The sequence below is a fragment of the Pelodiscus sinensis genome, chromosome 1 (assembly GCF_049634645.1).
Source record: "Pelodiscus sinensis isolate JC-2024 chromosome 1, ASM4963464v1, whole genome shotgun sequence".
Classification (NCBI taxonomy): Eukaryota; Metazoa; Chordata; order Testudines; family Trionychidae; genus Pelodiscus; species Pelodiscus sinensis.
This window is the reverse complement of record NC_134711.1, coordinates 133,434,109-133,451,701: the sequence shown is the minus strand read 5'-3', so window position 1 is coordinate 133,451,701 and position 17,593 is coordinate 133,434,109. Positions and strand designations below refer to the sequence as shown.

General features: G+C 48.6%; 1 protein-coding gene across 1 annotated transcript in view; it reads right to left on the bottom strand.

The window, feature by feature from the left end:
- The window catches only part of LOC102453242 (alpha-2-macroglobulin-like protein 1), a 39,828-nt gene extending 30,278 nt beyond the window's left edge, over positions 1 to 9,550 (bottom strand). Inside the window, 8 exon segments of the mRNA XM_075923872.1 lie at positions 335 to 449; positions 670 to 790; positions 3,492 to 3,576; positions 4,003 to 4,171; positions 4,865 to 4,885; positions 7,014 to 7,066; positions 8,219 to 8,384; positions 9,521 to 9,550. Coding sequence (XP_075779987.1) covers positions 335 to 449; positions 670 to 790; positions 3,492 to 3,576; positions 4,003 to 4,171; positions 4,865 to 4,885; positions 7,014 to 7,066; positions 8,219 to 8,384; positions 9,521 to 9,550 — 760 coding nt within the window.
- Positions 9,551 to 17,593: the final 8,043 nt, after the last annotated feature.

Below are 17,593 nucleotides of genomic sequence, written 5' to 3'. Positions count from 1 at the left end.
TAAACAATTCCTGTCTGGCATCTGTCCCCCTCAGAGACAGTGAGACGGACGAGTGTGTGTCCCCAGAGCTGTCACTCACACCTCTGTTGAATCCTTCCCTAACTCACAGCAGCTCCCAACCCCACAGGGAAACAACACTGCCCCAGTGCTGAAGTCTCTGCAGGACCCCTGCAGCCCAGGATGCTCTCTGGCTCGCTGAAAGGAATGGACAGAAAGAAGGATGAAGAGCTCCTGATCCCCTCCCCCACACTGGTGTGACGGATCTGGAAATACCTTCTCTCCCAGTACCTTTCCTGTGCCACCTGGTCCCGCACGTCTCATGCATCTCGCTCACCTGTGTCATCTTCCACCAGGGAGGCCTCTGCGCTGAGCTTGTTGTCATACTCGTAGGAGGCGAGGTTAAAGACTGTCATGCTCACAGACATGGAGAAGCAGCCCCTGCTGATGGTCTGGAAATGGAGAGGGTGCATGCATTAGCTGTGTCCGGGAGGTGGGCTGTGCAGACAGGGAGGACTCACTGAACCATGCAGGCTTTGTACAACTATTGTCCATGCTACAGAATGGGCAATGCGGCTACCCTCTCCTGTTCCTTCCTTTCCTTGACACCTCTGTCTCCACGCTGCTCCCATTCTGCCCACTTACCCTCTCCCATCTGGCTAAGCAACTCACCTGCCCACTGTACTCTTCACAGATATCGGTGCCAAAATGTCGTGGAGGCTGCTTGTTCGGCCAAGCTTTCTGGCAGAGGGTCACCTGGACGGTGCCCAGTACTGCTCTCCCATAGGGGTACCTGTGAGGAGAAGGGCAGCAGGGAAAGAAAGTCAGGAGGCAGCACTAAGGAAAGAGAGAAGTACTGTAATGTGTGTGATGGCATGAACACTGTGCTCCTCTATGGCTGCCTCCCTTCAGAGGGTTCCAAACACTCACAAATGAAACCACCCAATCTCCACTGTGAGGGAGGTCAGTACCATCATCCCCAGGTGACAGTCTCTCCTTCGGGGCTTTTCCCAGTTTGGCTTTAAATAACTCGAGTTGGAGCTTCCACACTTTTCGGCGGGGAAGGGGGCTTGTCACAGTGTCAGGAATGTTTCCCCATAATCCAGCCTGAAATTTAGCTCCTCGCTCTTGGCTCTCCACCTTCAGTGCCTCCCTGAACACTCTCCATGGAGTTTACACCATCTATACAGCAGTGGAGAACACAGTCCTCCCTCTGTCATACTCCTTAGCCATTGCTAACAGCTATGACGCCACTGAAACCCACTTGCGCCACATGAGAAACAAACCCAGTCAGCAGAATTTAAGCAATGAAAGTGGTGTGTTCTTCCCAGACATGGTGGTGCATGTCCTCACCCAGACCCTGTCTCAGCTCTTTCCAGTGGACATGTGTCTGTCTCCAGCCTAGCACAGAGCTCCCTTCTCTGAACAGGGGTGCCATTCCTCATTTGGGGGCGGGGGAGAACGGCCTTTGCATGCCATGATGTGGGGGGAGGGAGTGAAAGCATGGGACGGGGGCTCTAAGGACAGAGGCTTTAGCCGTGTTACTGAGCATGCTCAGTACAAGCCATGCACCAAATGGGGAAGGGGAGGAACCAATGTCATCCACTCTCCCCCCGGCCCCACCCCGCCCCCACACACATCATCTCTATCCAGGGGCTACCAAGATACTGGAAAACTCTACTTTTTCGGCAGACAACTTAGCAGTTAGCTGACAGGAGCACTGTATCTGACTCATATAAAAGAAAGAAAATTAAATAACTATTAGATACTCAGCTCTAACACTAACATATTCTGACATCTTGTGGCAAGTCACTTAAGGGACACTAGTTAGCCTTAACATTTAATGTCTATTCTTACTTTGTTACTAACTCTGGGACGAGAGAGACAGACTGTCAGGACTCCTGGGCTCTATCTCAGCTCTGGAAAGGGAGTGGGGTCTAGTGGGTTACAGCAGGGGGACAGATTTCAGCTCTAAGAACATCAGAAAGGCCATAATGGGTCAGACCAAAGGTCCTTCTAGGCCTGTATCCTGTCTTCCAAGTTCCAGCAGTGGCCAATGCCAGGTGCTTCAGAAGGAATAAATAGAAGAGGCATCATCATGATCCATCCCCGATTGCCCATTCCCAGCTTCTGGCAAACAGAGCCTAGGGACACCATCCCTGCCCATCCTGGCTAGTAGCCATTGATAGACCTACACTCCTTGAACTTATTTTGTTCTGATTGGAACCTAGTTTGGACCTTTCCACCATCTCCTGGCAAAGAGTTCCACAAATTGACTGTGAGAAAAATAATTTGTTTGTTTTAAATCTGATGCCTATACATTTAATTGGGTCAACTTCTTGTGTTATATTAGTGAAGGAATAAATAGCATTTCCTTATTCTATTTTTCCACACTGTTCATGATTTTCTAGACCTCTAACATATCCCCTCACCCTTAAGTCATTTCTTTTCCAAGCTGAAAAGTCCTAGTTTTGTTAATCACTCTTCATATGGAAGCTGTTCCTTACCCCTAATCATTACTGTTGTCTTTGCTGCACCTTTTCCAAATATAATATATCTTTTTTAGATTGATTGACTAGAATTGCATACAGTATTCAAGATGTGGACATACCATGACTTTATATAGAGACAATGTGGTATTTTTCCTTATTATGCATTCCTTTCTTAACGATTCCCAATATTCTGTTAGCTTTTTAGTTTTTAGACTGCCGCACATTGAGCAGATGTTTTCAGGGAACTATCCACAATGATTCCAAAATCTTTTTCTTGAGTGGTAACAGCTATTTTGTATCTATAGTCAGGATTATATTTGCACTTATTACCACTGAATTCCATCTTCCTTTGTGTTGCCCAATTACCCAGTTTTGTGAAATCAATTTATAGCTCTCTGCAATCAGTTTTGGATTAGTCTCTGTTCACCCCCTTTTCAAGAACATTTGTAAGTTTCACAGCAGTGGTCCAAATGCAAATCCCAGCAGCACAACACTCATTCCTACTCTTCTCCCCCCGCTTACCCCCAACCCTTTTAAGTGGAATACCCGGCAATGTTTTCATGATGATCTAACAAGCCTTCAAGTTATTCTTAATCATCTGCCTCCCTCTTTTTATAACAAACTCCCTGCCCCAAAGGCAAAGCTGCAAGCAGCTCAAACTCCGTTTCAGTTAAGACCTGCCTCTGGAGCCAGGGCATGCAGCTTTAAGCAGAGCTCAAGTATGAAATACAGGAGGTTCAAACTCAGGAGGGGCTACTGCCCCCCGAGCCTCCCATAAATGGTGCCCTTGTCTCTAAGCAAGGGGAAGTTCCCTGTAGAAATTCCCCAGGAAGACAATAGCTTGGATCTTGCACTACCCAGTAAATCTCTTGATAACTGAAGGGTGCTCAATATTTGACTCTTCTCCTTCCTCATTTTATTCTTTTGATGGATTTAGGGAAGGGAGGTGCTGGTCTGTGACCATTGATTAGCAGTTCCCTCCCTGCAAAGCAATCTCCTTACCTGGCACACACCTGGAGTGGGAAGGTTTTATCCAGTGCATAAATCTGAGTTGGCCCCTCAAAGAAAACCTCAAATTTTGGCAGCACTAGAAGAAAAAGCCAGAGAGAGAAAAGGAAAATGAGGCTGCCAAGATATGGGCTCACGGAGGGGTCCCTGTATAGGGAGATATAGGCCAGGAGTGAAGGAATAGGGCGAGGAGTGTATTCTGTGTGTGTCTGATGGATACTGCCAGGAAATGGGGTTGGAGAATTTCCAGCACTGTTGTCAGACTATTCTACTCCAAGTATTATTTACAAATCTTATCATTTCTCCTTGCCCCAAGTATGATTCCCCAATCACGCCATCAGATGTGACTCCTCCACTGACATGTGATCAATCCTGGCTCACCGACGCTATCTGATTAGTATCTCACTGCTCAGATGGAAATATTTTACTTTCAGATTTTTTTGGACATTAGAAATACAATTGGTTGGTATCTCCTCATATCTGCCCCCTCCATATATCGCCTTACCATACTCCTCCACTCTAATGGTCCTAGAAGCTTTTGTGCCCGGTACACTGATGGTGTAAGTCCCCAGGGAAGGTTCGTCAGCTAGCTGGAAGGATAGATTCACAATGCCCTGCCTCGGTCGCACATCCAGCCATTGACCAATCCGGTTACTATTGGGGTCCTGCTCTCACAGAGAGAGAAAAAAAAGCAGCCTCCATTAGCACTGACCTACTTGCTTATTTTAAAAGACTGAGTCCAGAGCAGTCTCACAATTCCAACTACTTTTGCTCATTACATTCTAAAATAATCTGAGTTGCAGAACTAATAAAGTTCTAAATCTACTAGCTTCTTTTTCTCATCAAGAGCTATCCAGCCACAGGCCAGAACCCCAAAATCTCCAAAGGCTCCAAGTTTAAGAAGAGTCTAGATCCCAGAATCTGCAAAGTTATAAAGGCTGTAGTTTCTTTGTCCATTAAGTCCCAAATAGGCCTAAAATAAAATTCTACCTTATTGTTGCCCTCAAATTTTAAATCACCTAGACTTTATAGTATATGAAGTTTTAAATACTGGAGTCCTCGAAGTTGCAGAATTCTATCCAAGCTATAGCTTAAAAGGAGACTATGAAGGGTCCTGACTTCTAGAATAGCCCACTTTATCTAGGAATGAAACTCAAGGATTAACATAGGTTGCTTAAAGTTCTGGAATCTACCCATTCATAAAAGACTGATCATCAGGTTTTGGATATCTGCTGTGAAAAGTAACTGGAGAAAATAGACACATGCCCTTGTGCGAAGGGAATAACGGTAACTCGATGTTAAAATTATCTGTGCATGTGGGTTAGAGCATGCATCACCATAGCATCTAGGTGTTTTGAGAGACTTACCTGAAGTTCTACCACAGGGTACTGAAAAGAGAGCAGACAGCAGTATTAGAAAATGTAATGATCCATCAGACAGATATGTAAGAAAATGCCATTGTCACTCGCTAGTTATACATGCCACAACAGCAATACTGTCCTCAGAGTTGAAAAATGAGTCCAGTACCCCACCAAAAAGAATCATGAGATGGACTTTAAAGGTCATGACATGTTTTAAAATAATCAGTGTTGGGTTCTTTGTCTTTGTCGTCTGGTTTCTGAGCATTTGCTTCACATTTTCAAGATTTTCTCTACAACTAGGAGGGCTAGAAACTTACTTTTTAAAAACAAAATGAAAGCAAGTGTTCTCAAACAATATCATTCTGGAAGGTGAGGCACTCAGAAACCAAGAGACTCACAATAAAATCCGGACAGCTGGTAACATTGCCTCAGGAGATGTCTAGACTACAGAGTTTTGTCAGAGAAACAGCTGTTTTTCTGACAAAACCTGAGTTAAATCCACACTGCAATCACGTTCTACCGAAAGTAAATCAAAAGAACAGAGGGTTTTTTCCAGCATTGATAATCCTCTTTCTATGAGGAAGAAGCCTTTTTCCAAAAGAGCTCTTTCAGAAAAAGTCATGTGTGGACGGGGAAGAGGGAGTTCTTTTGAAAGAAGAGGAAAGAGGAAAAAGCACAGGTGCCCTGGTAGCCACTCTGTCCATAGTAATCACAGCTTAAATGTAAGATACCATCCATTCAGTGTGGACGCTATCTTTCGAAGAAGCAGATTGATTTTTCAATGCACTTTTGCAGTGTGGACATGGACTTTCAGAAGAAGTTCTTTTGGAAGATCTCTTCCGGAAAAAGGTTCTTCCAAAAGAAGCCTGCAGTCTAGACATAGCCTCAGTAACAGAACAGAACAGAACTGAACTGTGTGTTTGTTCTGAAATCACTGACTTCACAGGGAAAGGGTTACAGCAGGCATTTACTGTTCCAGCCACTGGTGAAGGGAAGTGGTTACCATATTATAAACACAGGAGTGAGTGTGAATGCCTGCCTATGGCTCTGATTTTTCACTGCCTTACACTCCATCATTTATACCTGTCCAAAATCAGACTTAATGTAATCTGACATGGAAAAGGCTACTCAGAGTGCAAAGGATGGTACCATGTGCAAGACACTGGAGATTCAGACTCCATCTGTACATATGAGTGAGCATGTGATAGCTGCTTCTAGTGGGTGTTTCAAAGAATGGAAATTGACTCCTCTTAGGATCTGTGTTTATACAGAACCTAGCGCAATAGGGGCCTGCTCCAGGCCTATTGCTACAGTAATAAAAGTAAATATTAATAATACTGGTAACACAAGAAGCTCTCTTTGACTATGTTTACACTGCACTCTAAACTCAAAATAAGATACGCAATTTGCGCTATGCAAATTGCGTAGCTTACTTTGAGTTTATTTCGAAATAGGCTATTTTGAAATTTGGTGCTGTCTATACAGCACCAAATTTTGAAATAAAGTGCTATTTGAAGACATCCCTTAACCCTTGTGGAATGAGGGTTACTGGGATGTTGAAATAGCGCACCCATTATTTCAAAAAATATTTCGAAATAACGGGTGGCTTGTGAAGACACAGGGTAGCTATTTCAGGATACCTCTGGTATCCCGAACTAACTTTGATGTGAAGACATACCCTTTGAGTTCAGATAGTAGAAGTCTGAGCTTTTCAAAGCTTCAGGACAGGAGTTTTAGACTGAACTTGCTGTGTATGTGATTTTCATAGTAAATTGCAGATACTTACACAGCCTGTCTGGCACGCCCTTTTTCCATAGAGAATTGTGGTGAGATCTCAGGCCTATCAATCAGCAGCCAGAAAAGGGAGCCAAGATACATCAACTAGAGAATCAGCATTTCTGAACTCCAGCCATGTGGTGATTCTGACAGCACTGGGCGTCAGTCTCAGCATTAGCAATTGGGCTCCAGCTCCCATCTAACTTTATAAATGCTTTGCAATTCCTACCTTGAGGGGTAGGACCTCTTAGACATTGTTGACATTCATGGGGAAAGGGAAAGACAAGACTTGCACTTATCATGAGTGGAGGTGGCCAGGATGGGACAGGTTGTATGTGGAGTCAGGAAACTGACATTTGTCCCCTAGAATGTGCCTTACCTTGCTGTTAAGGGGAACAAACTCCTCATTCAGAGTCACAATCCTAAACTTCACTGAGAGGATAAAAGAACATTGAAAGAGAAATTATGGAGATGGAACACATAAAGAAATGGGCATCAGTCCTCCCTGCAGCCCCCTGCTATTCCAGCCCTGGGCTCCCCTCACAGCCCTGCCAGTGCCCCTCAGTCCTGCCCTGCAGCCCCCTGCTATTCCAGCCCTGGGCTCCCCTCACAGCCCTGCCAGTGCCCCTCAGCCCTGCCCTGCAGCCCCCTGCTATTCCAGCCCTGGGCTCCCCACACAGCCCTGCCAGTGACCCTCAGTCCTGCCCTGCAGCCTCCTGCTATTCCAGCCCTGGGCTCCCCACACAGCCCTGCCAGTGCCCCTCAGTCCTGCCCTGCAGCCCCCTGCTATTCCAGTCCTGGGCTCCCCACACAGCCCTGCCAGTGCCCCTCAGCCCTTCCCTGCAGCCCCCTGCTATTCCAGCCCTGGGCTCCCCACACAGCCCTGCCAGACTGTGGAAATTCTACTATTTGTACTCCACATCCAACATTTTTGTCCCACTTCTTCTGACAATTGGAATTAGTTATGGGTTTCAGGCTGCAGCCTATCCTTTCTGTTACATATTCTCATCAGTGAAGCCTATAAAAAGACAGGAGCTGAACTCCTGTGGAGGCCTCCAAGCTCCTCCTTGTGAGAGGGGACAAGAGTGGATTTCTTCCAGTCCTTTGGCTGTTTCATGTCCCCATATCCCAGTGAATTCCTGCCTAGTCCCTCCTGTTCCCCATCACTGACTGTATGTATCTCCAGACTTTATTCCTGCCCCCAGGTACCACTGTGTCCCCTGTCAGACCTGAGGACCTGCACAGTGTCTTCCAGCCTTGTGTGCCACTTACATCCTGCAATGTGCCCTATCTTCCCTCCCACCCATGTGCTCCCCTCCCATGTGTGAGCTCCCCTAATATTCCCCAGCCCCTAGTGCTGACTGCAGGGGGTGGCCAGGAAGCTGATGCTTTGGGGGCAGAACCCTCTGGTGCTCAGGCACAGATTGAGGAAGGCCTAGCAAGCTCATGTCCATCTGTTCCCCACAATTGCTTCCTCCAACAGGCAATACATATAGCAGCTGCCCCTGGCTGACAGAGGCAAATGCAGGGCAGCTCTGACCTCGCCCAGGGAGCCAGCCTGTGTGATGTGCTCACAGCTCTCACCTGTCTGCCCTGGTGTGTAAATGGGTTTGTCTGTCTGCACAAAGGTGCTGTTGTCACGTCTGCGAATCAGGACCTCCTTCTGCTCCTTCACATTGAAGTAGCGGCCGTTGGAGATGCTCAGTTGGACGGTGCAAACTTCCTCCCGTCCCCCCGCGGGGGGTGGGACCTGCACACGAGACAGGGGCCATCATTCATTCGCAGGGGAAAATTGGGGGCTGGGAAAGGAGTGTGGCACAATCTTCCCTGTCCCAAAGGCTCCAATGCAGCTGCTCTTCTCCCCTCCCCCCTGGAGCCTTGGTCCAACTAATTCCCTCCCTGCTGGGAAGGACACCTGATGCTATCCACTCTCTTGGCGGCCTGCCACAATAGACGTGTCTTCGCCCTGCTGCAGGATATGGGCTGCAGCCCCCGGCACATGCATGGAGCGGCAGTGACATTAGCAAGGCAGAAAGGGGTTTGTCCTGGTGCCTGAGCAACCCATATGGTGGCCTGCGCACTGCCTGGTCTCACCCGCAGTCGGGAGGGGAGCTCACTCTGATCCTTAGCAGGGCTTCACAAAGCAGCACTGACTGGCTCCCTCACTTGCCGTCCCTGTGTGAGAGTCAGTGAGTGAATAGCTCATGGGGTCTGAAATCCCCCCTCTCTCCTAAAGGAGGTTTCGGACAGTGTCCTATGGGTGGTGGACAGGAAGCAGCATGCTGCTCCTCATCAGGGCTAGCCAGAGAACACCACTCCCCAGAGCTGCTAGTTCAGCACCTTTTAAGGCACTATATTCCCATCCAGGGAGAGATCAGGGAGAGAGCAAGAGGAGGACATGTGGCAAGACACTTAGGGCACATCTACACGTGCTGCGCCGAGATCAACGTTCTGGCACACGATTTAGCAGATTCGACTTAGATCTGTAAATTGAACGTGAAGGGCAGCTCCAGCCAGCACCTGTACTCCTCACAGTTGTGAGGGGTAAGGGAGGCTGATGGGAGTGTGAGGACGCCACCAAACTTGGCTTAAGGTAAATCAACTCCATCTATGTATTCTACATAACTGGTGTTGTGTACCGTACGCAGACCTTCCAGGTCTAATGTAGATCTGGCCTTGGAGCGATAAATGAGGAAACACAATGGGAAAAAGCAGAGATGGCTTCCCTCCTGGCCAGCGTGCCAGAAAAGGCTGGGTTTCTAGACCACGTATCTGGGACTTAGTGCAACATGCCAGACACATTTCATCTCACCAAATGGGAACATTATGAGGAAGCCACACAGATAAATGCAGAAAGAGGGAAGAGACTATGCAGACTGCCATTACCTTCTTACCTCTCTCCTCCCCCCACCACATCAGTCTTGCTTTCCCAGTCTCCAGATAGTTCTCTGGCGAGAGAGCCTATGATGTGACACAGCCACCTGGGAGCTGTCAGCAATGGGCACCTGTCTCATCCCCAGGCATGTTGCTCACCTGAAACCTGGAGCATTCAAAGATCTTCTTGTTCCGGATGACCTGTCGGAAGAGGACAAGGCTACTCGACGCATGCACCAGAGTCAAGGCCACTCGAATGGGCTTCTCTACCCCTCTCAGGTCCAAGCACACTCTCTGGACAGATGGGAAGGTCAGTTTGGCTGGGAGGACAATCAGGTATCTCCTGCAGGGAGCAAAAAGCAGAGAGGAATCATGCAGTTGATAGCAGGAGGCACACCCTCGTGGGAACAAATGGAACTAATGCGGGCTAGGGGGCAGTGACAGGTCCCATAGGAGAAGTGGGGTGGCAACACCAATTGGATTGGCTAGGAGAGAGGGTATGATGATTACAGGGTGAGGAAGCGGAGTTGGAGAATCCTGTAGGCTCAGGAGAGGGGTGTGTGATAAACCGGGTGGGATGAGGAGCTCATGGACAAAGGAAAGAAACCAGGATCTCATCCATTCTCTGAGGAATCTCACTCTTGGGGGCAAGTAAGAGATCAGTGGTGAGTTCAGGGAGCTCTGTGGGCTTGGGGGCTGTGGGAAGGGTGAAGATTAAATCCCCCATCAAGTGAGGTGACACTTTTTCCATTGGCCAAACTACTCCTAGGGGTAAAATGCAAAAGAAACAAGTCCTTAGTGGGGGAGGGAGGGACAGGGAAAAGAGTCCAGAGATTATTTTGACCTCACAGAGGAGATAAATGTAGACAAACATTTAGGGAGATCAGTCCATAATCTTGTAATTCCCATGGAGTGGTGGTGGATGCAGAGGCAAACCCTCTGAAAGCAGTAGATTATTGGGGAGACTGGCAGATAATCCTGTGATTTCAAGGTTATCAAAATCCATCACATGTTGAAGTTGGAACTTACCCCAACAACAATGGATGGACCACACCCTGCAGGTATGGTGGGGAGAAGTGAGGAAGATGCCATATGGTTTAGAAATGCCGCTCAACCCTTTTTTTAATCAAGATGGAATATCTATAGCTCCCCTTTTCCTTGTAAGCTTATTTTTAACCATAAGACCAAACTCTAAGATCTGTAATAATTTCTTACTTAGCCACTGGAAGTTTTGACACCAGTGGGAATTTCTCTGAGAAAATACAGGGCATCCCCGCAATAAGTCGCCCCAGTATATATCCGTTTTGCACTGAAGTTATTGATGCTTATAGGAACTGATGTGTTATAAGTCTTCCCATTCCCCATTCTTAAGTCATGCAAAAAATCCCCCAATTTGCACAGATAAAAGTCAGCCCCGGGGAAAAAAATTACCCACTTTAAGTTGTTTCGCTATAAGTCCAAGTTTTTTGGAACGTATCCTGTATTTATAGCGAGGACGGCTTGTAGTTTGGGATTTTATCTGTCTCGTGCCATCTTCCACCACAGGAGCTCAAAGTACTTTAGAGACATACATGGACTTAGCCTCGCAAAGCCCAGAAGTGGGTCACAGAGTCAGGGCAGGGAAAAAGGATTGCAGCACCACTTATATTTGGCCTGGTCTCTCCTCTGTCATGATGGGGGCTCAATCTGGAGTGAATGGCTTTGTAACCTGACATACAGATCACACCCACCACTTAGGAGTGGCCCAGCAACAGCTCCCTCATGATGGGGGCCCATCTGTGCCAGACCAGAGCAGCTCTGTGACCCGGTGTGCCAGATTGCAGCTCCAGAGCAGAGAGCAGGGCCTAGCCCTGCTGCCACAGTGGGGTGAGTGCCAAGTGGGCTCGCTCTGGAAACCCTGCCCTCATACTTGGAGCCTCCTCTCTGTGGTAATGTTTTGGAAGTGGGGGTGGCTCTGTTCCACAGTTTGACCCCAAGTCTCCAGGAATCTCTGTGCAGACCTGCCTGGAGTTTAAGGCTGGAAGAGCTCGCCAGATCTTACAGTCTCACTTACATACCATGGGCAACTACCCCACCACCCCTGCACTGAGCCCTGTAACTTAGTTCAGATGAAAATATTACAGCCCTCAGGAGACTACTATGTGCCACTGGCAGACGAGAGGAGGGAGCAAGGCAGTGACCGTGCCCAAGGCCCCCACAAAGACAGGAAAGTGATTAGATGAGATATAGCCACATGATCCATGCTGCAGAGGAAAGTAAACTAACCCCAGAGCCCTGTCAATCTGAGCTGGGGGGAGGGGGGAATTCTTTTCTGACCTTGAAAATGCTGATTAGATAGATGGGTGGTTCTCACTCCACAACCCACAGGCTGCATGTTGCCCTATCAGCACAGAGCTGTGGCCCATGTGACATCCTCAGGGCCATACAGGGAGCATTTTGGGCCACAATGGTAAATAGGCTGAGAATCACGGAGTTAGACCCTGTGTCTGTGAGCAGGCCTGACCTGCCACACCACTAAGAGAATTCTCTGTGCTGCCTCAGAGTCCTGATCCTACCCCAGCATCCTCAGCCCATCTGACAGATGGGAAACCAAGGCAATGCGTGGAGAAGTGACACACCCAAGGACACAGAGTCACTGGCCAATCCAGTAGAACCAGCTCTCCAGACTCCCAGCCTAAGTGTTAACCACAAACCTGATGTCCTGTGCTCATCCCTCAGGAAAGGCAGCCCCCATACCCTGTAACTTGATCTTGCTCTGGGGGCAGCTGGGAGTCTCCAGGCCCCAGGCAGTCCCTGGCCTCTCTGCTGAGACTGCCGCCCAGGGCACCAATCTGTGCCAGCAGTATTACAGGGTTTGCAGTGGAGACACCTCTCCTGCTTGGAGCAGGACTGAAAGCCACCTGCTCATGTCACATTGGTGCTGCTGCTGTATCCTTCTGGGCATATCCCACTGTAGCACAGGTGAGGGGCCTGCACAACTCTCCTGGCATAGAGGAATCACCTCTACCTGGGACAAGGGAACCGGCCCCAGTGGGCCCCCTCTCTCTGGTGGAGGCCTAGAAACCAGAGCTGGGGACTGACTGCATCTGGATCCAAACTTGCCAACGTTCTGGGGACACTCAGATCTGGGTCCTGGGCTCTTCCATTAAACAGTAAGGACCAGTTGTGTGTTTCCAATCCAAAGCAGCCCCAGAGCGCCATGTCATTCCAGTCTTGTGTCTGACCAGGACACATCTCTGACACCTGGTCTGTTCTTCCTGGAGCCAGCCCGGCACTGTTCAAACTATTCTCCAGGGCTTCACCTAGTTCTCAGTGTCCCAGCTGGCAATGCAGCTCCCATCCCTTCCCTGGGGGACTCTTCCACAGTCTCACAGGCCCTGCTAGTGGACAACGTCTTCTGGTGAGCCAGACGCAAAGCTTACATCACCACTCCTGCCTTTGTTCAATTTCCTCCCCTTTACTTCTAGGTCCTCCCCGCTCAAGCTTTCAACTCTTCCCTCCTTGTTGCAACTTTCCATACCCACACAATAGTCATAGTTCTCTGATATATTTTAGCAGGACTTTCCCCGTTTGGTAGGATTCTGCCCTATCAGATGGGGCTTGTACGATGTTGCAAACCATCCCAAGTCTGTCTCTACTCAGAACTGATGTGCATGGTCACTGCCTCCCTCCTCTGACATCCTAGTCCCATTGACCCACTCAGTGTTACCTCTACTGATCAAGTATTTCAACATCTCTTACGGCTGTGCCTCTGTCACCACGGTGTAGAACACGCAGCTAAGGATGATGGGAGCCCACATCTTCATAGGAGGCCTGTAGGGAGCACGGGCATGTGGCAGGTGCCAGGATGGAGGCCAGGAGAGAAGGGAAGCTGGTGATGAAGCTGGTTCTCTCACTCAGAAAACTCCAGACCTCCTGTGTTCTGCTGTTTCTCCCCAGAGACGGGCAAATGAAACAAGAGTCCCTCCCTCACTCCTGTGTTTATAGTCTGCCACATCCAGGGGTGTACCATACAGGATGCTACCCAGCCAATCCAAGCCTTCCCGGACTCTGTCCATTAGTCACTGGCCCTGTTTCCCATGTCCCCACACGTCGTTCAGACAAATTGGCTTTTCACCCCATTGAGCAGCTGCAGATTTCATGATTGCTAAGCTGACCCCACTCACTGTTCCGCTTGCAACTTCTGTCCCATTGTTTTGCCTTGAGATGGATCATCATGAGTCCCCTCTTGCCTGCACATTTGGCTGGATTTCATAGTGAATGCTTCTGACTATACCACCCTTGAGTCTCATGATCCAATCAGCTCTCAAGTACCAGGATGTTTCAGGGCCTGCCTAGGATTTGTATGGGAGGTGTTGCAGAAAATGGGTGGGTACATCATGGGTTCCCCCTGATTCCTGAACAGGGAGTTCCCTGCTTTTCTAATTTTACACCAGTCTGGGGGATGAGCCTGGGAGACAGGGCAGAGCCCTCCCTCCCAGATGACCCTGTCTTCTAGGGGCATAGTCCATGAGATCAGGTTTCACCTAGTCTACACCATGCTTCTTATACTCCTGCACATATCAGACTTGATTTTAGAGCAAGGCCCCATCTCTCCCCCAAGAAACAACCATTCAACAGATAAGCAGCTCCCCAGCAGAACTGGGCATGGCCCAGGGGCTTTAATACACCAGAGCTCAGACACACTACTGAAGCTGCCAAATTCAACACATTCAAACTGTCGTCACTGCTCCACCCTTCCCTCCATGAGCCAGAAACAGAGCCCAAAATCCCTGATCTCCAGCCTTTCCCTGCTGCGTAGGAAAAACATTTAAACCACTGGCAAAACGGCTCACACCCTTCTCTTGTAGCAGGCCACTGCTGAGGCATCCATTTATGGGCTGAAACCCAAGGCTCCAAACGTATGTAGGCACCGAGCTTCCACTCCGTAGATGCCTAAATACCCATAAGGCATTGGGCCTGATTTTGTTAGGACATGGTAAATGGCCTAGAGAGCCTTTCAGCTGTAAGTCGCCACTTTGAATCCAGACCAACGACTGAAGGCTACCCCCATCTAATTGTGCTTAACAGCTACTTTATGAGATGGGTTTGGCAGAGCTCAGTTCCAGTTCCCACACTGTACACTCAGCATCACACTGGAGTGTCTAACTCCGCAAAGAGGCTGTACTACCTATTGCCATGGGGCAAACTGCTGCTCTCAGGATTGAGGGATGCTGGTGTGGGACAGAAATCTGCCTTGTAGCCAGAGGGTTTTCATCACCAAGGCAGCCAATTTGCTGCCTCCATCAGTAGTTAATCTACACAATTTTTAAAATGGAATTATTACATGCAAATTATGTCCCTGTATGCAGGTTAGTTTATTATATAATTTGTCACTTAATTACACATCCCTAATTATAGAATCATAGAAGATTTGGATTGGAAGAGAACTCAGAAGGTCATTTAGTCCCACCCCCTGCTCAAAGCAGGACCAGCCCCAACTAAACCAGAGAGCAACAACTTCATCGTTTTCATCAGCATGCACATTTGGTGACAGAGATGGACCTGGACCAAGTCCCCAGCCCAACAATTCCCAAGCTTTGGGAAATTCCAGCCCTTGGGAAATTCCAACCTCAGCAGCAGGATTTGGGGCTGTAGTCAGGCAGGGTGGTCTCTCTCTCACCCAGAGGGAGAGGATTCAATCCCTGTGCCTAAGCAGTTGGGGCCAGACCTGCTTTGCCCCTCTGCCAGAAGCCTGTCACCAGAACAGGAAGTATAAAGTTTGGAACTGAAATGCTGAGGGAGGTGGATGGACCCAGCTCGCTCCCACTCTGTACTCCGCTCCCCAGCAATGTCCTGCCTGCTGAAGAACTGACTGCTGCTCCGGGACTGTCGTGGACCATGTAGCCCAAGGAGGCAGACAACACTCTGCTAACCCAGGTACCTGCTAAGGGGAAGGGAGGAAGTGGCTGCGGGACACCCGGCCTGAATTTGGCTACAGTTGTTCCTGCTGGGATCCCTGCTGACTCAGTGGCAGAGCTCTCTCCACTGCTGTCAGGGCCTTGGGTTTGGATCCAGTGCAATAGAGAGGGCCTGAGCCCACCTTCCACTGGTGGGGTGGCAGCTCCCTCACCAGGCCAGATCACTGGATTCATCCATTGTTCACTGGCGCAAGTACACTTCACCCCCGGGGGGTTTATCTGGCTCTGCTGCAAGAGCCCAAGTCAGTTAACTGCTGGGTTTGCCCTGGCCCTGAAACCAGGATGTGCCCTGCCTCAGGCTCTGCTGCCAGAGCTCAGAACTCACTGACTTCCAGATGGCCCTGTCTCTGTACCAAGGCTCTGTCTTGATGCCCAAGGGCCACAGTCATTTGACCACTGGATTTGCTCCACCCTTGGCTGCTGACTTGCAGACACTTAATGCCAGAGTTGGCTCAGGTGTACCCCTGCCTGAAGGGTCCAAAGGCCATAGACAATGGGCTGCAGACTGTTAGACCCTTGGGGAAGGTAACACCTATGCTAATTTCCCCTGACACTAGGTGGAGGCCCCAACGGAGGCGTGAAGCTGTGTGACCACCCTCCCACCAGAGGGAGGAGGAACACACCACCACAGGGGCTATCTCTGTGGGTCTGACTTGCCTTTCAAGCTGCTTCCAAACTACCCTTGTTAAAAAAAATCCTAAGTATCAAGCAAAACTCATGGGCTACGTCTAAGCTACATCCCTTTTTCGTAAAAGGGATGTAAATTAGACGTATCGCAATTGCTAATGAAGCGGGGATTTAAATCTCCCCCGCTTCATTAGCATAAAAAAGATCCCTTTCAGAAAAGGCTTTATTTTCCGCAAGATCAGCGTCTAGACTGGCGCTTTTTTCCGACAAAGCTCCGTGTGGGAAAAAAGCAGCAGCCATTTTTATGCTAATGAAGCGGGGGAGATTTAAATCCCCGCTTCATTAGCAATTGCGATACGTCTAATTTACATCCCTTTTACAAAAAAGGGATGTAGTCTAGACATAGCCATAGAGTGTGCAGGGACTAGAATATCTACGTGTCAAAATAGCTGCATCCCTAAATCTGTTAACAGGACAGCTGTTGAGTCTAATCTGGTGTTTTAGCTTAACAGCCATTTAGTTGTGAAATGTATCACAAAACTATCCCAAACCACCATGCAAGTGAATTAGCCATGTTTTTTCCTTTTGAACTAGGATATGGGAGGCTTCCACATGACAAGGAAATAGGCACATTTTTGCCCGGGTACATAATTTGTTCATAAAATCAAGACACACAGAATCCTGTGTAGCTGCATATCATTTTGCCCAGGTCTGAGTCTTTGGGTCTGATAAGTGGGGAAAAGAAGGAAAAACGCACCTGGATAAACAAAAGAGCAGTAACAGAAACAGAATCTATTTCCCTTGTGCTCGTGCAAACTTAGATACATGGGCCTCACACAGGGCTAGCAGTGCCTGGCTTATATCCCCAGAAGGCATTTAGGCTTTTCTTGCAACAGATCCACACCAACAACTTCCATGGGAAAAGCCTAGATCTCTCTCAAAGACACCAGCTACTATTATGCTAGGAGACCTAGAAATATTGTGTAGAGAGAGCGGTTCCCAAGAGCTGACCAAATAATTTGCATCCTGAGATCACTACCGATCGTGCTAAGCAATTTGCTCATTGTTTCCTTGTGCTCCCCCATTGGTCTGTCTGTCTGTACTGCTGGCAGTACAGACCATCTAGTTCATAGAACCATAGAACCTTAGGGTTCTAAGAGACCTCAGGAGTCATCGAGTCCAGTCCCCTGCCCAAAGCAGAACCAACCCCAACGAAATCATCCCAGCCAGGGCTTTGTCAAGATGGGACTTAAAAACCTCTAGGGATGGAGATTCCACCACCTCCCTAGGGAACCCATTTCAGTACTACCCCACCCTCCTAGGAAAATAGTTTTTCCTGATAGCCAGCCTAGACCTCTCCCACTGCAACTTGAGCCCATTGCTCCTTGTTCTGCCATCCGTCACTACTGTGAACAGCCTCTCTACAACCTCTTTGGAATCTCCCTTCAGGAAGTTGAAGGCTGTAATCAAATCCCCACCCCCCCACACACACACACTC